Source organism: Panthera uncia (genome assembly GCF_023721935.1).
Source record: "Panthera uncia isolate 11264 chromosome C1 unlocalized genomic scaffold, Puncia_PCG_1.0 HiC_scaffold_4, whole genome shotgun sequence".
NCBI lineage: Eukaryota > Metazoa > Chordata > Mammalia > Carnivora > Felidae > Panthera > Panthera uncia.
In genome coordinates this window covers 14,085,184-14,111,373 of record NW_026057585.1, presented here as the reverse complement: position 1 = coordinate 14,111,373, position 26,190 = coordinate 14,085,184, and the positions used below count along the sequence as shown (strand labels likewise).

General features: G+C 38.1%; 1 protein-coding gene across 3 annotated transcripts in view; it reads right to left on the bottom strand.

Annotated features, from left to right (window-relative positions):
* LOC125912321 (calcium-binding mitochondrial carrier protein SCaMC-1) overlaps positions 1-26,190 on the bottom strand; it is a 144,148-nt gene that overhangs the window by 73,455 nt on the left and 44,503 nt on the right. Inside the window, exons 9-11 of one of the 3 annotated variants that reach the window (XM_049616681.1) lie at positions 23,621-23,788; positions 20,941-21,091; positions 19,430-19,732 (exon numbers count right to left, since the gene is read on the bottom strand). The exons of the other annotated variants lie outside the window; for them this stretch is intronic. Coding sequence (XP_049472638.1) covers positions 19,554-19,732; positions 20,941-21,091; positions 23,621-23,788 — 498 coding nt within the window. The 3' untranslated portion in view covers positions 19,430-19,553. Of the gene's footprint in view, positions 1-19,429; positions 19,733-20,940; positions 21,092-23,620; positions 23,789-26,190 lie in introns of those variants that run through there. 3 annotated transcript variants of the gene reach the window in all.

Genomic DNA, 26,190 nt, shown 5'->3' with positions numbered 1-26,190 from the left:
GTTACTGTAGCTTTACAGTCGTCTTAAAATCAAGTAGTATAAATCCTCAAACTCTGTTCTTCAAAATTATTCAGGATGGTCTGTTATCAAATGGAGTGAAATTTCTGATTTCACTGCACTGAGATCAGAGAACATACTATGTATGATTTTAATCCTTTTTAATTTATTGAGGTTATTTTATGACCTAGCATATGGTTTATTCTGGAGAATGTTTCATGTGCACTTAAGAAGAAGGTATAGCCTCCTACTGTTGGGTAGAGTGTTCCATATATATTAGGTCTAATATATATTAGTGTATAGTGTTCCTCAAATGTTTTATTTCCTGTTGATCTTCTGCTTAGTTGTTACATCCTTTATGAAAATGAGACTATTACAGTGTCTAAATATTATTATTAATTGTCTCCTTTCAATTGTCAGTTTTTTCTTCAAATCTTTTGGGGCCCTGTTGTAAGGTGCATATATGTTTTTGATTATTATAACTTCCTGATGGATTAACCTATTTATTATTATAAATGTCCCTTTTTATCTCTAGTAACATTTTTTTTGTTTTGAAGTCTATGTTGTCTGATATTAGTATAATCATGCTAGCTTTATAATCGTTATTTACAGGATACATCTTTTTCCATCTTTGCATTCACTTGATCTTAGCCAAAAGGCCAAGAAGCAATCCATTTCTTTACTTTCAACCTAGCTGTTATCTTTTGATCGAAAGCATATCTCCTTGTAAACAGTATATAGTCAGATTTTTTTTAAAAAAAAAAGCCCTATGAAAGATTTTTCTTTCATTCGCTGACTACTCAACAAGAGTCTCACATTAGGATACTTTATGTTACTCTAACAAATACATCCAAAACTGTAATTGCTCAAACTCAAAAGTAGTTATTTCTCATTCATATAACAGTACTATACAGGTCTTCCAGGTCACAGATAGCTCTCCTCCATGCAGAGTTTCAGGAAATCTCCCTTCAGGTCCAAAAATTGAACACGTCACTTCTGTTCACATTCCATTGGAAAGAACTTAGTCACATGTCTACCGTAACTGCAAGGGATGCTGAGAAATGTTTCGCTGCATTCCCACAAAAAGGGGGAGATTGAATATTTTGTGGGAGCTAGACATCTCTAACTCAATACTATGCATAAACATGAGAAAAAATTTTCCTCTGGAAGGTTCAATAATCTGGCATTAACTGTCCAATTTACAAGCAAAAATCCAAAGGAACTTCTATTAAAAGAAAAAGCATTAAGCAACATATGTTGTTGCAAAAGCAAATTCATAGTAGGCTAAAGTACCGTGATGCCCTAAAAATTTATTAGACGCCCACAAAAATTAGGGTAAGCTTATCTTTCTAGGATCACCTGTATAAGCTGTTCGCACGCAATCTTCTACATCACCTTCTGTTTCATAATGTGTCTGTTGCACCACTACTTCATGGTATATTTACACTATCCATTCCTGGTGAGGTTTTTGTCTTTCCTCTGACATAATCTACTTTCTAATGGCATACTGTTCTCTTTACCTGACTTTTCTACTAATAAGGGAAAATTTGATATTTTCAGACAGTCTTGTCTTCTTTTTTTTTTTTTTTTAATTTTTTAATATATGAAAATTACTGTCAAATTGGTTTCCATACAACACCCAGTGCTCATCCCAAAAGGTGCCCTCCTCAATACCCATCACCCACCCTGCCCTCCCTCCCACCCCCCATCCACCCTCAGTTTGTTCTCAGTTTTTAACAGTCTCTTATGCTTTGGCTCTCTCCCACTCTAACCTCTTTTTTTTTTTTTTTTCCTTCCCCTCCCCCATGGGTTTCTGTTATGTTTCTCAGGATCCACATAAGAGTGAAACCATATGGTATCTGTCTTTCTCTGTATGGCTTATTTCACTTAGCATCACACTCTCCAGTTCCATCCATGTTGCTACAAAAGGCCATATTTCATTTTTTCTCATTGCCACGTAGTATTCCATTGTGTATATAAACCACAATTTCTTTATCCATTCATCAGTTGATGGACATTTAGGCTCTTTCCATAATTTGGCTATTGTTGAGAGTGCTGCTATAAACATTGGGGTACAAGTGCCCCTATGCATCAGTACTCCTGTATCCCTTGGATAAATTCCTAGCAGTGCTATTGCTGGGTCATAGGGTAGGTCTATTTTTAATTTTCTGAGGAACCTCCACACTGCTTTCCAGAGCGGCTGCACCAATTTGCATTCCCACCAACAGTGCAAGAGGGTTCCTGTTTCTCCACATCCTCTCCAGCATCTATAGTCTCCTGATTTCTTCATTTTGGCCACTCTGACTGGCGTGAGGTGGTATCTGAGTGTGGTTTTGATTTGCATTTCCCTGATAAGGAGCGACGTTGAACATCTTTTCATGTGCCTGTTGGCCATCCGGATGTCTTCTTTAGAGAAGTGTCTATTCATGTTTTCTGCCCATTTCTTCACTGGGTTATTTGTTTTTCGGGTGTGGAGTTTGATGAGCTCTTTATAGATTTTGGATACTAGCCCTTTGTCCGATGTGTCATTTGCAAATATCTTTTCCCATTCTGTTGGTTGCCTTTTAGTTTTGTTGGTTGTTTCCTTTGCTGTGCAGAAGCTTTTTATCTTCATAAGGTCCCAGTAATTCACTTTTGCTTTTAATTCCCTTGCCTTTGGGGATGTGCTGAGTAAGAGATTGCTATGGCTGAGGTCAGAGATGTCTTTTCCTGCTTTCTCCTCTAAGGTTTTGATGGTTTTCTGTCTCACATTCAGGTCCTTTATCCATTTTGAGTTTATTTTTGTGAATGGTGTGAGAAAGTGGTCTAGTTTCAACCTTCTGCATGTTGCTGTCCAGTTCTCCCAGCACCTTTTGTTAAAGAGACTGTCTTTTTTCCATTGGATGTTCTTTCCTGCTTTGTCAAAGATGAGTTGGCCATACGTTTGTGGGTCTAGTTCTGGGGTTTCTATTCTATTCCATTGGTCTATGTGTCTGTTTTTATGCCAATACCATGCTGTCTTGATGATGACAGCTTTGTAGTAGAGGCTAAAGTCTGGGATTGTGATGCCTCCTGCTTTGGTCTTCTTCTTCAAAATTACTTTGGCTATTCGGGGCCTTTTGTGGTTCCATATGAATTTTAGGATTGCTTGTTCTAGTTTCGAGAAGAATGCTGGTGCAATTTTGATTGGGATTGCATTGAATGTGTAGATAGCTTTGGGTAGTATTGACATTTTGACAATATTTATTCTTCCAATCCATGAGCAGGGAATGTCTTTCCATTTCTTTATATCTTCTTCAATTACCTGCATAAGCTTTCTATAGTTTTCAGCATACAGATCTTTTACATCTTTGGTTAGATTTATTCCTAGGTATTTTATGCTTCTTGGTGCAATTGTGAATGGGATCAGTTTCTTCATTTGTCTTTCTGTTGCTTCATTGTTAGTGTATAAGAATGCAACTGATTTCTGCACAATGATTTTGTATCCTGCAACTTTGCTGAATTCATGTATCAGTTCTAGCAGACTTTTGGTGGAGTCTATCGGATTTTCCATGTATAATATCATGTCATCTGCAAAAAGCGAAAGCTTGACTTCGTCTTTGCCAATTTTGATGCCTTTGATTTCCTTTTGTTGTCTGATTGCTGATGCTAGAACTTCCAGCACTATATTAAACAACAGCGGTGAGAGTGGGCATCCCTGTCGTGTTCCTGATCTCAGGGAAAAAGCTCTCAGTTTTTCCCCGTTGAGGATGATGTTAGCTGTGGGCTTTTCATAAATGGCCTTTATGATCTTTAAGTATGTTCCTTCTATCCCGACTTTCTCGGGGGTTTTTATTAAGAAAGGGTACTGGATTTTGTCAAAGGCCTTTTCTGCATCGATTGACAGGATCATATGGTTCTTCTCTTTTTTTTTGTTAATGTGATGTATCACGTTGATCGATTTGCGAATGTTGAACCAGCCCTGCATCCCAGGAATGAATCCCACTTGATCATGGTGAATAATTCTTTTTATATGCTGTTGAATTCGATTTGCTAGTATCTTATTGAGAATTTTTGCATCCATATTCATCAGAGATATTGGCCTGTAGTTCTCTTTTTTTACTGGGTCTCTGTCTGGTTTAGGAATCAAAGTAATACTGGCTTCATAGAATGAGTCTGGAAGTTTTCCTTCCCTTTCTATTTCTTGGAATAGCTTGAGAAGGATAGGTATTATCTCTGCTTTCAACGTCTGGTAGAACTCCCCTGGGAAGCCATCTGGTCCTGGACTCTTATTTGTTGGGAGATTTTTGATAACCGATTCAATTTCTTCGCTGGTTATGGGTCTGTTCAAGCTTTCTATTTCCTCCTGATTGAGTTTTGGAAGAGTGTGGGTGTTTAGGAATTTGTCCATTTCTTCCAGGTTGTCCAATTTGTTGGCATATAATTTTTGTATCTCTGAGGGATTGGTTGTAATAATTCCATTTTCATTCATGATTTTATCTATTTGGGTCATCTCCCTTTTCTTTTTGAGAAGCCTGGCTAGAGGTTTGTCAATTTTGTTTATTTTTTCAAAAAACCAACTCTTGGTTTCGTTGATCTGCTCTACCGTTTTTTTAGATTCTGTATTGTTTATTTCTGCTCTGATCTTTATTATTTCTCTTCTTCTGCTGGGTTTAGGCTGCCTTTGCTGTTCTGCTTCTATTTCCTTTAGGTGTGCTGTTAGATTTTGTATTTGGGATTTTTCTTGTTTCTTGAGATAGGCCTGGATTGCAATGTATTTTCCTCTCAGGACTGCCTTCGCTGCGTCCCAAGCGTTTGGATTGTTGTATTTTCATTTTCGTTTGTTTCCATATATTTTTTAATTTCTTCTCTAATTGCCTGGTTGACCCACTCATTCGTTAGTAGGGTGTTCTTTAACCTCCATGCTTTTGGAGGTTTTCCAGACTTTTTCCTGTGGTTGATTTCAAGCTTCATAGCATTGTGGTCTGAAAGTATGCATGGTATAATTTCAATTCTTGTAAACTTATGAAGGGCTGTTTTGTGACCCAGTATATGATCTATCTTGGAGAACGTTCCATGTGCACTCGAGAAGAAAGTATATTCTGTTGCTTTGGGATGCAGAGTTCTAGATATATCTGTCAAGTCCATCTGATCCAATGTATCATTCAGGGCCCTTGTTTCTTTATTGACTGTGTGTCTAGATGATCTATCCATTTCTGTAAGTGGGGTGTTAAAGTCCCCTGCAATGACCACATTCTTATCAATAAGGTTGCTTATGTTTATGAGTAATTGTTTTATATATCTGGGGGCTCTGGTATTTGGCGCATAGACATTTATAATAGTTAGCTCTTCCTGATGGATAGACCCTGTGATTATTATATAATGCCCTTCTTCATCTCTTGTTACAGCCTTTAATTTAAAGTCTAGTTTGTCTGATATAAGTATGGCTACTCCAGCTTTCTTTTGGCTTCCAGTGGCATGATAAATAGTTCTCCATCCCCTCACTCTCAATCTAAAGGTGTCCTCAGATCTAAAATGAGTCTCTTGTAGACAGCAAATAGATGGGTCTTGTTTTTTTATCCATTCTGATACCCTATGTCTTTTAGTTGGCGCATTTAATCCATTTACATTCAGTGTTATTATAGAAAGATACGGGTTTAGAGTCATTGTGATGTCTGTATGTTTTATGCTTGTAGTGATGTCTCTGGTACTTTGTCTCACAGGATCCCCCTTAGGATCTCTTGTAGGGCTGGTTTCGTGGTGACAAATTCCTTCAGTTTTTGTTTGTTTGGGAAGACCTTTATCTCTCCTTCTATTCTAAATGACAGACTTGCTGGATAAAGGATTCTCGGCTGCATATTTTTTCTGTTTAGCACACTGTAGATATTGTGCCAAGCCTTTCTGGCCTGCCAAGTTTCAAAGGAGAGATCAGTCACGAGTCTTATAGGTCTCCCTTTATATGTGAGGGCACGTTTATCCCTTGCTGCTTTCAGAATTTTCTCTTTATCCTTGTATTTTGCCAGTTTCACTATGATATGTCGTGCAGAAGATCAATTCAAGTTACGTCTGAAGGGAGTTCTCTGTGCCTCTTGGATTTCAATGCCTTTTTCCTTCCCCAGTTCAGGGAAGTTCTCAGCTATAATTTCTTCAAGTACCCCTTCAGCACCTTTCCCTCTCTCTTCCTCCTCTGGGATACCAATTATGCGTATATTATTTCTTTTTAGTGTATCACTTAGTTCTCTAATTTTCCCCTCATACTCCTGGATTTTTTTATCTCTCTTTCTTTCAGCTTCCTCTTTCTCCATAACTTTATCTTCTAGTTCACCTATTCTCTCCTCTGCCTCTTCAAGCCGAGCCGTCGTGGTTTCCATTTTGTTTTGCATTTCGTTTAAAGCGTTTTTCAACTCCTCGTGACTGTTCCTTAGTCCCTCGATCTTTGTGGCAAGAGATTCTCTGCTGTCCTGTATACTGTTTTCAAGCCCAGCGATTAATTTTATGACTATTATTCTAAATTCACTTTCTGTTATATTATTTAAATCCTTTTTGATCAGTTCGTTAGCTGTTGTTATTTCCTGGAGATTCTTCTGAGGGGAATTCTTCCGTTTGGTCATTTTGGACAGTTTCTGGAGTGGTGAGGACCTGCAGGGCACTTCCCCTGTGCTGTGGTGTATAACTGGAGTTGGTGGGCGGGGCCGCAGTCTGACCTGATGTCTGCCCCCAGCCCACTGCTGGGGCCACAGTCAGACTGGTGTGTGCCTTCTCTTCCCCTCTCCTAGGGGCGGGATTCACTGTGGGGTGGCGTGGCCCATCTGGGCTACTTGCACACTGCCAGGCTTGTGTTGCTGGGGATCTGGCGTATTAGCTGGGGTGGGTAGGCAAGGTGCACGGGGGCTGGACGGGCATGCTTAGCTGGCTTCTCCTTAGGTGATCCACTTCAGGAGGGGCCCTGTGGCAGCGGGAGGGAGTCAGATCCGCTGCCGGAGGTTTGGCTCCGCAGAAGCACAGAGTTGGGTGTTTGCGCTGCGCGAGCAAGTTCCCTGGCAGGAACTGGTTCCCTTTGGGATTTTGGCTGGGGGATGGGCGGGGGAGATGGCGCTGGCGAGCGCCTTTGTTCCCCGCCAAGCTGAGCTCTGCCGTCCGGGGGCTCAGCAGCTCTCCCTGCCTTTGTCCTCCAGCCTTCCCGCTTTCTGAGCAGAGCTGTTAACTTATGACCTCCCAGACGCTAAGTCGCGCTTGCTGTCGGAACACAGTCCGTCCGGCCCCTCCGCTTTTGCCAGCCAGACTCGGGGGCTCTGCTTGGCCGGCGAGCCGCCCCTCCGCCCCGGCTCCCTCCCGCCAGTCCGTGGAGCGCGCACCGCCTCGCCGCCCTTCCTACCCTCTTCCGTGGGCCTCTCGTCTGCGCTTGGCTCCGGAGACTCCGTTCTGCTAATCCTCTGGCGGTTTTCTGGGTTCTTTAGGCAGGTGTAGGTGGAATCTAAGTGATCAGCAGGACGCGCGGTGAGCCCAGCGTCCTCCTACGCCGCCATCTTCCGGAACCTCCCCGACAGTCTTGTCTTCTTAACAAAAGTCTTCTTTTAGTCATTCACAGAACTCATACCTTTTATAGAAGCAAGGAACTTTTTATAACCCTCTCTTTCTGCTATGTCCAGTGATTATAGTTCTTTTAAAGGAGATACAGAAAGAATATGTCAGGTTGGAAATTCTTTCCCTTCTCTTGTCTGATTACAGATCAACTATCTTTGTTAAGAAAAAGATTATGCTGAGGCTGGTGTGTATTCTAACAGAATAATACCACTGTTCTAAGAGGCCAGTTTCTACTATAAGCAGCAAAGAAAATGAGCTACACTAATTGCTTATAGGAAAATCACACCAATGACAATTTTTCCTTGTCTTTCCAGTAGTAAGTCTTAGAATCCCACCCCAACATGTATTACTCTCAATATTAGGATTTAACAAGAAGCCCAACTTGTTCCCCATTTCCCTCTGGAGTTTACCAATATCACTATCATCAATATTATTACTGTAATTAATATCATCATCATTATTACAATTACAAAATGGGCAGCAAACCAAATTACCTAGTGAAAATATTTCACACCAACTCCACGGCAGTGAGACAACATCCTTATCTATTCCTAAAAAGTTTGTGCATTCCACCTTACCTTCAATTTTTCTAAGTGAGCAAAGAGAGGTAAGACATCAGAGTTTGAAGTATGGGACCAGTTTAGTAGGTTCTCAATGAGAATAATACCATCTCCTAGGGAGCTCCTAGGGATCAAGTTAGAAATTTGTGGAGGTATTTTAAAAACAATTTGTAAATAAAATTTTAACTTTAGAATAGTTTTAGACTTGCAGGAAAATTGTGAATACAGAGAATTTCCAGGTACCCCTTGCCCAGCATCCCCCTATTATTAACATCTTAAATTAGTGTGATGTATTTGTCACAATTAATACTGATACATTATTAACCAAAATCCATACTTTATTCAGATTTCCTTAGTTTTTAACATACTGCCTCTTTTCTTTTCCAAAATTGCACCCCAGATACCACTTTACATTTAATCATGTCTCCTTAGACTCCTCCTTGCTTGGCTGTGACAGTGTCTCAGACTCTCCTTGTGTTTGATGACCTTGACAGTTCTGAGGAGTACTGATGAAGGACTTTGTAAAATGTCTCTCAAGTGAGACTTCTCTGATGTTTTTCTCATGATTATGGGATTATGGGGTTTTGGAAGGAAGAAACAGAGGTAAAGAGCCATTCTCATAACATTATGTCAATAGTATATATTATCAACATAACTTGGCCCATATTGACTTTACCTGGCTGGGGCATGTTTGTTAGATTTCTCCAATAAACCTATTCTTTTTCCAAACCCTTTCCATATTGTACTCTTTGGAAGTTACTATGCCTACACCACACTTAGTGAGTGGAGAGTTGAAGGAGAAGTATCTACATTATTATTTAGAATTCTGCACAGGATATCTGTCTATTCTCTCCCATTGATTTATTTATTCAATCATTTGTTTACATCAGTACAGACCTACAGATATTTATTTTATATGTTGGGATATAATTCAACACTCCTTCATTAATTTCATTGCTCAAATTGTTCCACTTTTGCTGATCGGGAGCTCTTTCAGCTAACTCCTGTGTCCCTTTTACATATCACCATTAATGTGTGTATGTGTGTGGGTTTTGGTTTTGAATTTATGATCACTTCCTTACTTTCTGGCACTACAAGATGCTTCAAGCTCATCATATATATATTTACTTCCTCAGTCCTAGAATCAATTATTTCTCCAAGGAGTCTTTTATTAGAGAATATCACAAACCAAGATCTGGGCATTAGGTGTGCTGGTTGCCACTGGAGTGTTCTTTTAGGTGTTATTCTCTCAACTGACCAAAGAAATATGTGTATAATAACCTGTGTAAAATACACCTAACTACAAAAAATCCCCTATATGTGACCATCTATATCTATATTTTGAGATAAACATGAGTTCTTACTGATGTCTCCAACACTAATCCTCACCACATGGATCATTCCAGCCTCCTGCTCTTGTTTATCTGTAACCACCCCCACCCTTAGCAGTGAGAAACCTGGCTCCCACCATCTGCCATCATTCGTGTAATTTAGCTCTTATTTCAAAATCTCAATTACAAAGAAAATCATCTAAATATTCAATTGGATATATTTTGTCTTACTTAGAGTTCTGGGTTCCATTGGAATGAGGTAGAAACTAAATTCTGAATTGCACTATTTCTTCTAGAAACCAGAGAAATAGGAGGAGAAAGAAAAATCCCTCAAACTACATTTCAGTGAATACAGGAGACAAGGAAAATCTGAAAACTCAAAACTGGGCATAAGCACTACCAAAGGTAGGGTCGCTAAGAAGCCTGCATAGGAGTTTGTGATGCATGTCTTAGAGAAGAACAGAGGGCCCGGCAGTGGAAGATCTCAGAGATTTCCACAAATGTTACATTCTATAAGGAGAGGATCCTATGTGGAAAAGAAACCATTGTGAACAAGACTGAAGTCTGACAGGATACCAGTGGAGAAGGGCAAAGAGAAATGCTCAGAAAATGCTGGAAGACGGAACCCTGAAGGGGCAGGTTTCACAAAGTTCCCACCAACTTTGAAAAGTACATCCTCTTGGAAGGTGATTACTGTGTTTCTTGGTAATGGCAACATACAAAGAATCTGTGGAAGTCCAGGGTCCCTAAACTAGGCTGGGTCCCGAGAACCATGGGAGATAGGACTATATCCACAAAGGCAGCTGTTTTGTTTCCCTGAACTATGAAGCTTGGAAAGCTATCCTGGCTTCCCAACAAACTCCACAGAAACTTCTAATTCTAATCCAGAAATTTCCATCTCATTCAACTATGATTAATAAAAATGAATATGCTCAGCATCTAGACTAAGGCAGTATAAGAAAAAAATAGAGTACCAATTTTCCTATAAATAAAAACTCCCACACACAAAATGCCTATTGCAGGTAGATGAAAATTCTAAGCTAATATTCCTATATATATATTTTAAAAAGAAAAAATATAACAGAGCAATTACAATTGTGAAGGAAGACCATAAAACAGACATAAAAAAATGGAAAAGGGATAGCCAAACAATGAAGATTATGACTAGATAACATGAAAATGTGAAGTGGGAAATGACATAACTCAAGAAAGCAACAAAAGAGAAAAACAGTTTGGAGTTTTAATTTGAAGCCAGTGTTAAATCAATGAAGAGTTTTATGAATGCTTTCAAGATTTATCTTTGGTTTTTGGTGGTTTCGCTGTTATGTGCTCAGGTATGGTTTGTATTTATCTTGCTTAAAGTTCCCTGACCTTCAGTCTACCTCTATTTTTCATGACCATTGTTCCTTCAAATATTTTTTTTATATCCTACTTTCTCTCTCCTCTTCTCCTGGGCTTTAATTGCATGTATGTTAGACCTTTCAATATCATGTCACAGACCACTGAAGCTCATCTGTCCACCAATTATTTTTTCTGTTCTTCAAAGTAGATCATGGCTACTGACCTATCTTTAGCTCTTCCTTCAGTCATCTCTAATTTGCCATTAACTGAGTCCAGTTCATTTTTTTCCAGACATTTTTCAGCGCTATAATTTCAGTTTAGTTCTTTCATAGTTTTCATTTCTCTGCCAAAATTCTCCATCTTTGACGTCCTTAAATCCTTTAACTTATTTATAGTAGCTGTCCTCTGCTAATTCCAACACTTATGTCGCCTGTGAGTCTGCTTCTATACGCAAGTTTTTCCTCTTGATTATGAATGATCCTTTCCTGCTTCTTTACCTGCAGTGTTTTTTTGTATTTTGTTTTTTGGTATACTGGTCATTACTGATAATACATTGATGCAATTCTGGATTTTGTTCTGTCTGCTAAAAAATGATGTGTTTTTGGGGTGCCTGGGTGGCTCAGTAGGTTAAGCGTCTGGCTTCAGCTCAGGTCATGATCTCACAGTCCATGAGTTCGAGACCCATGTCAGGCTTTTAGCCCCACGACAGCTCAGAGGCTGGAGGCTGCTTTGGATTCTGTGTCTTCCTCTGTCTCTGCCCCTCCCCTGCTCATGCTCTGTCTCTCTCTGTCTCAAAAATAAATAAAAAAATTTTTAAAAATGATGCATTTTGTTCTGATGATTTAAAATTATTGTCAGATAACCTTGATCCTGTCTATGGGGACCAGTCTTTACATTTTGTTAGGGGAGGTTTATTTTAGCCCTTAGTCCTAAAGTTCCAGACTTACTTTTAAGGCACAGCTCTTTGGGGATTTTAATGTGAAGTCCAAGGAGTTTATCCAAACCCTGTCAACTTGGCAAGATTTGAATTTCAAACTCCTAGACTTTCTTCAAACTTTACAGATTTCCTGACTGGAAATGTTATAAACAAAATTTTGTCTTGGAACAAATGATAAGCTGCTTAGCCTCATTCTGTCTCATGTAGTATTGTTCTAAGAGGCTGAGACAGTCCTCCAAGACTTAAGATCATTATACTATTGGGGAAAAAGCATTAATTTTTTTATCAGAAGAACTCAATTTGAATTACTGTGTCCTCTTGGATAAATTACCTGAATCTGTCTCATCTGTAAAACAGTGGTGATCTATTTTATAGAAATCTTCAGAGAATTAAATGAGACAAAGTATATAAAAAACCTGGTGGGGCTGCAATAAATTGCAATGACCTTATAGTTTACAAAGAAGCAAAAATTACAAAGAAACATGTTTAGTCTATTTAGAGTCAAAACTTAGTTATTTGTGATAAGTGAGCTCAGACTAACAATTTATTTCCCTCAGTCTTTGGGACATTTTAGGACCTCTGTCCAAACTAACTGCTGTCTTGATACATGAGAAGAAACAAAAGAAAAACAGGGGGCCCCTAAGCCCAAGACTTAGACCTCAGCTGGAAAGAACCTTGCAGAAGCTGAAAGAGACACAAAGGTCAGGCTTGAATACTCTGCCGGCAGAGCAGTCCTGATGACACTGGGACCTTCAGAGTGCTCTGACTCCAGTACAGGTCTCCCCTGGGAACACCAGACTCCTTCCTTGCTAGACAACAGCATACCAGGGGGAGACCACCTTTGTACATTATATAAATGATCTGGATTGTAACCAACATTACAGTTTCCTATTTTTGAAGTCTAAGCATATCTTACAAAGTCCACATGTATTCTCTCCAAACTGAATGGATTAATAAACTAAGGCTATTTATAATGGCTGTTCATATATTATGAAGCAGTTTCATATCCCTTATCTCATTTGGTTCTGACAACAATCTTGTAAATAAGGTTTACAAAAGGCAATATTATTGTCCCCACTTTAAAAATACAGAAACTGAGACTCCAAGATTAACTGACCATCCACAAATTTCAAATACAATGAACGCTAAAGACAGAACTGGAGGTCTTTCTGAATCAAAGTACCCTTACTCTCTACCTTACCACAAACATACTATTTACCCTAAAAATTATAATATTCTCACATAAAGCTTATGGTTTTTAGAATACTTTCACATCCATCATCTAATTTGAGCTTCATAATAGCAGGCAATGGTCACACAGGAAAAGGATATGAGACCTTGGATCTAGATTGGGTAAAGGGCCAGAACTGTGACTTGTGCATAAAATTGTAAACCTCACAGGGCTGTATTTGAAGATGCAGAGACAGGTTCAACTTATACCTATCTCTCTGAGATAAAGTCAGAAGTTTAAGAGGAGAAAGATTTTCTACAAGCACAGTAGGTCCCAGGTAGTTAGCTGAAGCACAGGACTGGTCTCTTCCCAGCTGCCAGAGCAGAGGGGAGCTACATAGGCAGACTACTCCCTCATGTTGCACCACTCCCATGGTGGTACATGGTGGATAGCTGTCAGCTTAGAGAACTATTGTGTAAACGCTAAGACTTCTGTTGCTCTTTAGACACCTGGCTTAGCATAGTACCTGGCACATACATGTTGAACTATAAACCGAATGTGAGCCCTGGTGGAAGCCTGGTGTTATTGGGGAAAATATTTTAGTTGTTCTGCTAGTCATTCTGCCAGTCTGGACTCCTTTTGTTCTGGGGCACAGTGAGACCACTCATACAAGGCCAATGATCACTTGACAACATGTAAGGTGGGATTAGAACATGGCAGAGATGGACACTCTTAAGAACAGCTTCAGGGAAAGTTCACTACTCCATTTCTATCAGTCCACCGTGATCATCCTTAAGGATACCCATTCCTATATGAAAAATGGAGGTAAAGAAGTGTGCACTGATTAGTGGATTCATTAGTTCCCTCTACAATTAAAGTGCTTTATTCAAGATTTTTTTCTACACACCTGCAACAGATTAATTACTATCTGAAAATTGATCATTGAGAAAATTATACACTAATCTAGAAATGAAAGGAATAGAAATAGTCTGTTTCCTGAAATATTATGAACCCTGAGAACCCACAGATGCTTGTTGGTTTTTGCAAGGATTAAAACCAGCCTTCAGAATGTTATGATTAACATGCTGGGATTTTCTCAACTGCTCTCTCCAAAGTGAATAGATTAATAAACTGGTTTTTGAATATGCAGTCTGGGCAATAGAATATCCAGAAGTTCTGCACTGCCCTCAGGAACACAGGGTTTGCATGCAGCTAGAGAAACGAGTGCTCTACAAGAGGCCTCTGGAGATCTGAGGGCTTACTGTTTTGCTGCAGTGGACTGCCAACTAAATTTCTGAAAGGCCTCTGTGATTTCTGGAGAGTCCTTTACCTTTCTGTGTGAAGTTCAGAGATTTATTGGGGTCAAAAATTCAATAGGTACTTAATCCCAAGTGTCTCCAGATCATCACTTCTGCTATGGTCCTTCTTTATCTTTAATTCATCATACTAAGTGTTTTCTATAACCCACTCTAACCTATCCAAAAATCTTAGTTATATGGTGTAACATGCTACTAACCCTCTGGAGACCATGAATTTCACTAGTTTGTATCACAGTTCTGCAAGGTAACCCACAAAGGGTGTGATCTTTAAGCTCTAACGGTATCTGAAAAACTACGCAGAGGGTGCCTTGGTGTTAAATTGAACTTCTGACACCACAGATCTTATAATATTGTCCAGTTATTTCTCCTATGGCATTAAGACAGGATGTTTATGGTGTTTCTTCAAGATTAACTCCAACTCCCAAGTTTCAATGTTCAAGTAACATTATGATAACCACTTCTAAATAAAAGTTACCATTCAGACATCTCAGTACCTAAGAGCAGGCTTAGATCCAATCTCAGAAAATTGAGAGGCTGTACCCCAAGGACACAGAGCTAAATTATCACTTTAAGATATTTTACAAAATATCCATGACTTCTCCAAGGATCTGGCTGAAGGTAGGCCTTAATGTAGAATGGAGGCCCTGAAGGTCAGGGATGAGCACAATCTTTACTGAGAGAGGAAAGTGTTAGATCTGTTCAAGGCACTTCTCTCTATAAACTTAATTTCCTCATTTGGAAATTGGGAAAATCTCAACCTTCTAACTCCAAATAGCCAAAGCAATCTTGAGAAAGAAGAACAAAGTTAGAGGCATCACACTCCCTGATTTCAAACTATATTACAAAGCTTTTATAATTAAAGCACTGTGGTATTTGGCATAGAAACAGACATATAACGAAACAGATTAGACAGCCCAGAAATAAATCCATGCATATATGGTCAATTAACGTACAACACAGGAGCCAACAATATACAACAGGGAAAGGACAGTCTCTTCAATAAATGGTGTTGGAGGGGTGCCTGAGTAGCTCAGTTGGTTAAGTATCTGATTTCGGTTCAGGTCATCATCTCACAGTTCATGGGTTCGAGCCCCACATCAGGCTCTGTGCTGACAGCTTAGAGCCTGGAGCCTACTTCAGATCCTGTGTCTCTGTCTCTCTCTGCCCCTCCCCCGCTCGTTCTGTTTCTCTCTGTCTCTCAAGAATAAATAAACAACATTAAAATTTAAAAAAAAAATAAATAAATAGTGTTGGCAAAACTAGACAGCTACATTCCAAAGAGTGAAACTGGACCACTACCTTACACCATACATAAAAATTAACTCAAACTGTATTAAAGACTTGAATGTAAGACCAGAAACCATAAAACAGAAGCAGTAAGCTCCCTGACACAGGTCTTGGCAATTATTTTTTTAAATCTGACACCAAAAGCAAAACCAACAAAAGCGAAAACAAACAAGTAAGATTATATCAAACCAAAAGTTTCTACACAGATACGTGAAAAGATGCTCAACATTAATCATCATCAGGGAAACGCAAATCAAAACTACAATAAGATATCACTTCACACCTGTCAGAATGACTAAAATCAGTAACACAAGAAACAACAATACAAGGTGTTGATGGGGATAAGGAGAAAGGGGAACTTTCTTGCACTGTTGGTGGAAATGCAAACAGGTGTAGCCACTGTGAAAACCAGTATAGAGGTTCCTCAAAAACTTAAAAACAGAACTACCCTATGATCCAGCAGTAGCACTACCAGGTATTTACCCAAAGAATACAAAAATACTAATTCAAAGGGATACATGCACCCTGGTGTTTATAGCAGCATTATCTAAGTAGCCAATGGAAATAGCCCAAGTGTCCACTGATTGATGAATGGATAAAGAAGATGTGGGTATATGTACACAATGAAATATTACTCAGCTGTAAACAATGATAGAATCCTGCCATTTGCAACAATACAGATGGAGATGGAGAGTATTACGGTAAGTGAACAAAGTCAGAGAAAGACAAATACCATATGATTTCACTCATATGTGGAATTTAAGAAACAAAAGAACTGAGTAAAGGGGAAGAAGAGAGAGAGAGAGGGAAGAGACAAACCAAGAAACAGACTCTTAACTATAGAGAACAAACTGATGGTTACCAGAGGGGAGATACGTAGGGGGATGGGTGAAATAGGTGATGGGGATTAAGGAATGCACTTGTGATGAGGACCAGGTGTTGCCTATAAGTGCTGAATCACTAAATTGTACACCTGATATGGTAGAGGGGGGGAAAGAGGGAAGCAAACCATGAGACTCTTAAATATAGATGAGGGTTGATGCAGGCAGGTGGGTTGGAGATGGGCTAGAGGGGTGGTGGGTATTAAGGAGGGCACTTGTTATGATGAGCACTAGGTGTTGTACCTAAGTGATGAATCACTGAATTATTCTCCTGACACCAATATTGCACTGTATATTAACTAGAATTTAAATAAAAATTTGAAAAAAAGAAAATAAATAAATAAAATAAAATAAATTGTACATCGAAACTAGTATTAAACTGTATGTTAACTAACTGGAATTTAAATAAAAACTTTAAAAAATTTTTTAAGTTTCTGCACAGCAAAGGAAATCATCAACAAAAAGAAAAGACAACTTACGTAATGTGAAAAAATAATTGTAAACCATGTATCTGATAATGGACTAATATCCAAAACATATAAAGAGGTCATACAACTCAACAGAATAAAAAAAGTCCAATTAAAAAAGGGGCAGAAGATCTGAATAGACATTTTTCCAAAGAAGACATGCAGATGCCCAACAAGTATGTGAAAGATGCTCAACATCATTAATCATCAGGGAAATGTAAATCAAAACCACAATGAGATACCACCTCACACCTGTCAGAATGGCTAGTATCAAAAAGATAAGAGATAGCAAGTTTTGCTGAGGTTTGGAGAAAAGGGAACTATTATGCACTGTTAGTGGGACTGTAAATTGGTGTAACCTCTATGGAAAGTTCCTCAAAAAATTAAAAGTAGAACTGCCATATAATTTAGCAATTCCACTTCTGGCTATTTATCCAAATAAAACAAAAACACTAATTCAAAAAGATATATACTCCCCATGCTTATTGCAGCCTTATTTACAATATTCAAGATGTGGAAACAACCTAAGTGTATGGAAACAACAATCAGTGCATGAAAGGATAAAAAAATTGTGGTATATATATAATGGAGTATTATTCAGCTGTAAAAGAGAATGAAATCTGGCTGTGACAACACTGATGGACCTCGAGGGCATTATGCTAAGTGTAATAAGTAAGACAAAGACCAATACTGTATGATCTCTCTTATGTGTGGAATTTAAAACACACATAAGCTTACAGATACAGAAAATAGATTGGGGGTTGCAAGAGGCAGGGTATGGGGGTGGGAGAAAGGGATGAACTGTTGTGTTCTATTTACATAAATTGAATAAAAATTTTAAAAAATAATCTCAACTTCCTGTTAGAATTAAGAGAACCTTTAAAAGTGTCCTGAAATAATTCCTGGCACATAGCAGGAACTTGATAAAATAAATTGTACTTTGACTTGTATACCTATTCTAAAGAAAAGCTTACTCAGAAGCCAGCATTTAATAATTATGGCTATGGGAAAAATCCTAATTGGTCTCACTGGCTCTATTATCTCCTCTTTCAATGGTTTCTTCTGTTGTCAAAGTTGCCTTCTTATACCAGAGCATGTCAGCATCACATATAATTCAAAGCTCTCCATGACCCGTCACCAACCTATAGCAGTAGCCTTATATTTCACTGTATCTTCCTATTCACCACACATTTCCAAATGACCAGGCTACTTGTGATTTCCCTAATGCTCCACAAACCCTCTCCCACAACCCCACCACCATTTCCATGTTACCACTCAAGCTATCTCATCGATTTGGAATGCTTTGTAAAAGTCTATCTACACAATTATCACCATTACTTGCTGTTCACACACCCTCCTGGACTTCAGATGAGATTTGCCTTCCTCCCCTCTGGTGATCTGTGGTTTTAGTTAGCTAAAGTTTCATAAGCCTCTCCTCTCTCCCACTCCTCAACCACTCTTCCTTGTTCACAAGCTCCTACCTCTTCCCACCTTAACTGGGATAGGTCTGAGTAAAACAGTCCTCTCTTTGTTCTCATTCTGCATCAATCTTCTCATGATTTATTTGGTTTCCCAGGTACCCTGATACCAGGAGACTGTGCCCAGGAGAAGGGATGAAAGTATTCCGGTCAGTGGAAAGTATAAAGTCCACTACACACTAATACTTTTGCATTGTGATACCTCTAGATCTCGTGAGTAATTTTAATTAATCTATCACCAAGGAACTGATCACCTTGATGAAATTAATAAAGTCAAATTTTGGAATCAGCAAGGCCAGGTCTCCAAGCCTGGATCAGTCAGTCTAGTGAGGCAGTTCTTCATTCGAAGCTTGTTGTGGCCAACCGGCCCCTTGCCACACTCTCATTCAGTTTCAGCAGGGAACAGGATTCGTTGTTCCATAAAAGCAAGGAGAAGTATTCAGGATTTTCCAGGGTTGACTCAATCAACTTGTAAGCTAAAATAAGAATTGCTTCAACAAGTATGAAATAATGGATCTAATCTTTAAAATTCTTCCTCTCAAATGTTTTTCAACCAGAAGGTAAAAAGAAAATTTGTCCAATGGCAACCGGTTCTCAATACTGACCTCCTTATAACAGCTGAAAATATCAAGAATAAAAATGAATGAAGAGTGTTTGTATTTACAAATAAAATAGCTGGAGAAGTAAGAAATATGTTGTTGTGTTATTATTATTCCATCTACCATCTGATAGAAGGAACTATGAAGGAATTAGGAAACCAATGTTCCATTTTGGCTTAAAAAAGAGAAATAAACCATGATCATTTGCTGCAACATTAATTCTAAATGCAGTGATTTTTGTTAAAGTGTATAAAATATTTTCAAGCTCAGATTTGCAAACAATTGTTTAAATAGAAAAAGGTTAACACAAGCTTCTACCAAATGTAGAACATATAAACATATAAATGTTAAAACCAAATACCATGGTATGTATACCTAAACCCAATAAAAACAAGTTTAAAGTTAGGATTCAATGGAGAGTAGTAGAAAACACAAATAGATTTCTGTGGATATTGAGGATTTTAAGTTATTAAAGAACTTTACCAAAATGATTATTTAATTTATAGATTTTATAATAAAAAAATGTTTTAACAATTATTTGGTATATGTTTCCTTTTAGAAAAGGACAGATTTCTCTTTACCACCCAGGTATTATCGTACAATTAAGTGATTTTGGTTACGACAATAATTTGACATTTCACTTTTAAATTAATCCCATCTGTTGTGTCGCTTTTTCATAAGCTGCACAGCTGATGATTACTTCAGGAAGCACCTTTATGATGTTTGGGGTGAGACCCCTGAAAAATCCCTTTTTTCCTTCATTGTTATGTATCTCTTGAATGAGGTGAATCATAGAAGTTGTTGTTCCTTTTTCCTCCAGTGCTATAAATCGAAAAAAAATCAGTGTAATTCAATATTTAGTCTTTATACATTAAGATAGTCCAATGATTAATGAGAATTTACAGAAGCTAAAATTACTCTAGAATTTACACAAGCTAAAATATAACTCTCTCCCTACCTCTAGAATAGTCTTGTGCTATCCAGTACAGTAGACCCCAGAAACGTGTGTCTATTTAAACTTAAATTAATTAAAATTAATTAAAACTAAAAATCCAGTTTCTTAGTTGCATTAGCAATATTTCAAGTGCCTGACTAGTGGCTTTCATACTGGACAACACAGAGATAAAATATTTCTATCACTGCAGAAAATTCTTTTGGGCAGCACTTGAATGTCTTTCATAAGGGACCTCAACAAAGCATTTGGAATTGGGTATGACACAGTTTGATAGGGCAATGGATGGGTGATTGGATGGATAAAGAGATTCCCCACCTGGATTGCAATCTAAATTAAATCTGAAAATCTTACCAACAAGAGGAGAAAACAAATGTAAAAGAATATCACTTGCCACATGACTCCTTAAATAATTTACTGAGGAATATAAAAATAGAATTAGATAAGGTTTCTTTTTCTTTTTGTAAAGTGATAAAGGTATTTTCTTAAAATCTAAATTGCTAACATTTCACTTGAGAGGAAAAAACCAGACAACCTCCCTTCCACCCAATCTCTCCTTGCTAAGGGGATTATAATGTAAATGCAATTCCACAAATGTATTAAGTTCCTGATGCAGAATAAAACAATGATAGCAGAACTAGGGGAAAATTGCATGTTTGCATTGAGTAACTGTTGACTTAATTTGAAGAAAAAAATGTTTTCTATTGTTAGGCACGGTACTTCCTAATTATAAACTCCTTAAGGAGATCACCGGTAACTAAAAGAAATGTGGGAAGTCCCAAACAGAACTTTGGAGAATAAATAAAATCTAAAATTGACAAAGTCTCTACAATAAAAGAATAAATTCAAGACATGTGCCTTAAAAATCAGAGTCTGCTTTTGATTTATCAATTCTTCAGTTTTTCTGCTTTTGAAATCAGAAACAATAAACAGGAGCAATAAAGGCATTTTAATTTCTACTCATTTAAAACAACCTCATTTTTTAAAACTGTTTTTAACTTAGTTTTTATTATTACCTCATTAAAGTTATCTTAAATCACTTTTTAACTTATTACTCCATTAAAAAAAAAAAACTCACCTTGAACTTGCATGCGAGTTCTGACAAGGTTCAGAGGGAAGCTGGCTATTTGACCACAAGTGTGAGACAGTGCACTACATCCCAGCAAAATTATTATCCCAGGGTCTACAGAATTTGTTGCATAATGTTCTAGCCAATAATTCTTCAAAAGCTGACAGAGAAGAGAGTAGTAAATATCCTTTAACCATTATGCAAGACTAAGTAGAAAAAAGTTTGCTGCTTGCTCAATTTCAATAAACATACTGGGTAGCTTCTCTTCTATAATGTTTAAGTTCATTTATTTATTTTGAGATAGAGAGAGATCATGTGTGAGAGGGGAAGAAAGAGAGTGAGAAAGAGAGAATCCCAAGCAGGCTCCAAACTATCAGCATAGAGTCCCATGCAGGGGTAAAACTCACAAAACATGAGGTCATGACCTGAGCTGAAATCAAGAGTTAGACGCTTAAACAATGGAGCCACCCAGGAGCCCCTTGAGTGGCTTCTTGATTTGAGAATTACACTGAGCATTTTCACTTAAACCCTTCAGAAACTTGACAAGTCAATACTGTCATCTCCATTTTATAAATTGTATAAATGAAGAACTAATTCAGAGAAACTAAGTTATCAAGTCACAACGCTGATAAATGAGAGGCAACCTTAATCACTTGGTTTTAGTAACTGTTCTTTCCAAAGTCTTTACAAAAGATCGTTCCTACTCCTTGTATAGAGGAGGCTATCCCTACTGTCCTATCATGGACAGGGCATACTGATGTTTTCAAATAAATGTATTCACACAACCTCAGTTTGAGTTTTCCTATGTTCTGTGTCTCTCTGCATGTGTTTTGCTTATTTTGTTTGTTTTGTTTTGTCTAATTGCTTTGGTTTGTACTGACATTCAAAGACCCAAGCAAAATTCTGAAGATTCTCAGAGGGATTAACAGAATAATGTAGAGAAGACTGCATAATCCACTCTAGGCTAACAAAACCACATTTTCTGAACTTTTAAGAAAGATTCATTTTTCCAATTTGCTTTTCCTTGAATAAAAGTTATTTTAAAATGGTGGGTTTTACTTTATTTTTTTTTAATGTTTATTTATTTTTGAGAGAGACGGAGACAGAATGTGAGTGGGTTGGGGCAGAGAGGAAGGCACAGAATCTGAAGCAGGCTCCAGGCTCTGAGCTGTCAGCTCAGAGGCTGACGCAGGGCTTGAACTCACAAGCTGTGAGATCATGACCTGAGCTGAAGTCGGATGCTCAACTGACTGAGCCACACAGGTGCCCCTAAAAACAGTGGGTTTTAAATATCACTAAGTGCTTTTAGAACTGTTCATTTATTAAAGGATACGGCTTTACCATTATACTGAGGCAACTATTATGAAATGTATAATTTGATGCTTCTGACAAAAATACATTTCAAAATGTCTTTACTCAGTGCATTTATTAGTCATGCAACAATAAAAAGAGAAATATGCAATGTCAATCTGGCAAGAAAGCAAAAGATATTGAACTATAAAAATAAAAGAATGGAGGGAGCCCAACATAAACAGGGGCAATAAAGGCATTTTAATAAGACGCAAGACAACAAAGAAGAAAAGAAATACATGCTATCGTATTCAATACTTTAAGCTTCTATAAAAGGTATGTACATTTTTTTTTTAATTTTTTTCAACGTTTTTTAATTTATTTTTGGGACAGAGAGAGACAGAGCACGAACGGGGGAGGGGCAGAGAGAGAGGGAGACACAGAATCGGAAACAGGCTCCAGGCTCTGAGCCATCAGCCCAGAGCCCGACGCGGGGCTCGAACTCACGGACCGCGAGATCGTGACCTGGCTGAAGTCGGACGCTTAACCGACTGCGCCACCCAGGCGCCCAAGTATGTACATTTTTTTAATTGCTAAACAAAATTGGCTATCTTTTGTATGATGGTGGTACCACCTGCCAAAAATACCACTGGACCCATGGCTACAGAGCTGTCCTTCCTGCACTGAGAATGAACTGAAGTTCTGCTAGTCACTTACTCTCACCTGGTTCTTATGACCAAATGGTATATATTGTTAAGAGAGTCTATCTAAAACACATGTGTGGTCATAAAAATGAAATGATTGGTTGGAAGGGGAATAACCTGGAACCCTACCTGATCAGCAAGCACTACACTATTAGGATATTTGGCCTGTCTCCATGCTGTCTGCCCCCCCCCCCCCGCTGCCCCCCCTGGAGCCCCCTATTACTCCTTCCCTCGATTCTCATTTTCATAATGGGGCAGTAACATCTCAGCTTTCTCAATTTTAACTGTACATCAGATTCTTCTAGAGAGTAAAAAACCTAAACCCTAGGCCTCCCCCCAGAATAGTTAAATCAGAAGATCTTAGATGTAGCCCAAGAATCTTATTTTTTAAAGAGGTGATTCTGATATGCATCTAGAGTTGAGAACCAATATTTTATCAGCATTTAGGTCTATAATTATTATCACTGAAACCAAATTAACAAAGAAATACCAAACAAAAAGTTATTATTAGAATATAAGACAACTAATATATAAAATGAAAAGCAAGCCAAATAAAAGCATTCAATTCAACCAAACTTCTATCAGAAGCTATTCCATGTAAAGTCATTTATAATCTGATTTTTAGAATGAAGACTATTATTATACCAAATTTTCAAATCTAACACATAATGTCATAGTAATGAGAATAAATTCACCTCATAAACAGCCAAATCTATGCCTGCATAAGGTAGAATACCTAGAAAGTTAGGAATATAACCTTTGAAAAAGGTTCTAACACCTTCTTGTTTCAGAAGCTTCTTGCCACAATCAATAATCCCAGAATACTGTCCAGTTTCACCAAGAATCATTCTGGTCTTTAGAACCTAAATGTGAATAATATTATAAAAATATATTATATTCACTCAACTCATCTAGAAATTCAATAAACTGTATTATATTACAATTTTTACTATCATAGAAATACAAAAAGAAAGCAATTTTAAATAATGATTTTAACCTCTCCCTAATTGACTATTTTTTTAATGTTTATTTATTTTTGATACAGAGAGACAGAGAGAGTGCATAAGTGGGGGAGGTGCAGAGAGACAGGGAGACAGAATCCCAAGCAGGCTCTGTGCTTATCTGCACAGAGCCCCATACAGGGTTTGAACTCATGAGTCATGAGATCATGACCTGAGCCAAAACCAAGAGTTGGATGTTTAACCAAATGAGCCACCCAGGTGCCCCGGCTATTTTTTTAAAATATTTATTTATTTACTTAAGAGAGGCAGGAAGGGCAGAGAGAGGGAGAGTGAGAGAGAATCCCAAGTAGGTTCCATGCTGTCCACACCGTCTGCTCAGAAACCTCACAAACCATGAAATCACAAACCATGAGATCTCACAAACCATGAGATCATGACCAAATCTGAAATAGAGTCAGATGCTTAATGGACTGAGCAACCCAGCCACTCCCTCTCTAACTGACTTTTAATTATAAACAGTTGACACAGTACAGAGTTTTTAAAAATCATTTAAATAGGAAAATACAATTAATCACTGTGGTTTTGATGGATAACATCTGTCCAAACTTCTTTAATGTGCTGTAAGGTAACATATTCTAAAACAAACTCATTTGAGGTAACATTATTGCTTCAAAATAAAGCAACTGTAGACAAATTCCAAGTTTAACAAAAGTAAATGGTCATGTTAAAGTGAAGAACCAATATGGAAAAAAAATTTTTTTGTGTATATTTAAAATACATACTCTAAGAACTCTTGTAACAGTGAAGTGTATTAACTATAATTATTAGATATGACAGGCTCATTTTGTGCCCATAAAGTAATAACATAACAGGAGCTATGGGGGCAATAGTAGGCTTCAGTAGTCTGTCTGTGATCAACATTCCTATGCAGTTCTCCTTATAGAACATTTCTGTTTTCTTAAATTCCATTAATTTTTTTTTAATTTTTTTTTCCAACGTTTTTTTATTTATTTTTGGGACAGAGAGAGACAAAGCATGAACGGGGGAGGGGCAGAGAGAGAGGGAGACACAGAATCGGAAACAGGCTCCAGGCTCCGAGCCATCAGCCCAGAGCCTGACGCGGGGCTCGAACTCACGGACCGCGAGATCGTGACCTGGCTGAAGTCGGACGCTTAACCGACTGCGCCACCCAGGCGCCCCAAATTCCATTAATTTAATGTAAGGAGCTCCATATATACTTAGAGAAATGGCTCTCCAAAACAGCCAAGACAAAAAACAGCATAAACTTTTTCTTGATTGGGCAAATTGTGTTATCTTGTTGGAGCTGCCTCTGAGCCATGAGTTAGAAGGCTTTGCTTGAAGAAGTTCTCTGAAGGAGGCACACTTTGGATAATCCCATTCTTAAAACTCTCTGCCCTCTCCAGGGCAGTGAACTCTCCTTTCTTACCCAAGTAAATCTTTTCTGTCTGCTTCACTGGAAGGTTTTTTTCCCCACTCACTCCCTAAATTAAGGTCTTCTCCAAAGTTTTCTTCTCAGTGTAAAAAAAAAAGTAAAGAAAAGAAAAGAAAAAAGCACCACACACTACTTTTTTCTAAGTAATCTCATGGTTTTAACTAGCACTTCTTTGCAGATGACACATCAAGACTTGAAATCTCTCAAGTCTCGGTATCACATTTGCAACTGCCCGCTGAAAATCATAACCTGGTTGTCCAACAAAAACTCAAATATGTGCAAACCTGAACTCATCATCTCTCACCACCTGGGCCACTTCTACCACTCTCAAACTCCATTAGAGGTGTAACTCAGATGTAACTCTCCTAAACACTTAAGCACAGAACCCGGACAGAGCTTCACCTTCTTCCTTTCCCTTTCTCCTTCCTGCCACATCTCGCACTGTCGGTTCTTGTGACAACTCTAAAAGGACTCAGTTTCCTCCAGTCAATGTCATACTCCAAGTCTTTACCATCACTCCCCAAATGATGGCAGTATCTTGTTTATCGTCATCTCACGTCTCCCTCACTCTAGAAAACTTTACCAAGATTATATTTCAGCTTCCAAAGTCTTAAATGGCTTCTTATTTTTTAAGAAATTAAAATTATATTTCTTACATTGCATTCAAGAGCCTTTCTGATCTGCCTCCAACCCATTATCCATGGTATTATCCAGTGTCCAGTCCAAACCTAAAAATCTACTCCTTTGCCTCCATTCCTTTAAGTCATTATTTCCACCCAAAATGCTCTTCCTCATTATCTCTAAATGTCCAAAATTTAAGCCAAACTCACATATTCTATTTATGTCTTTC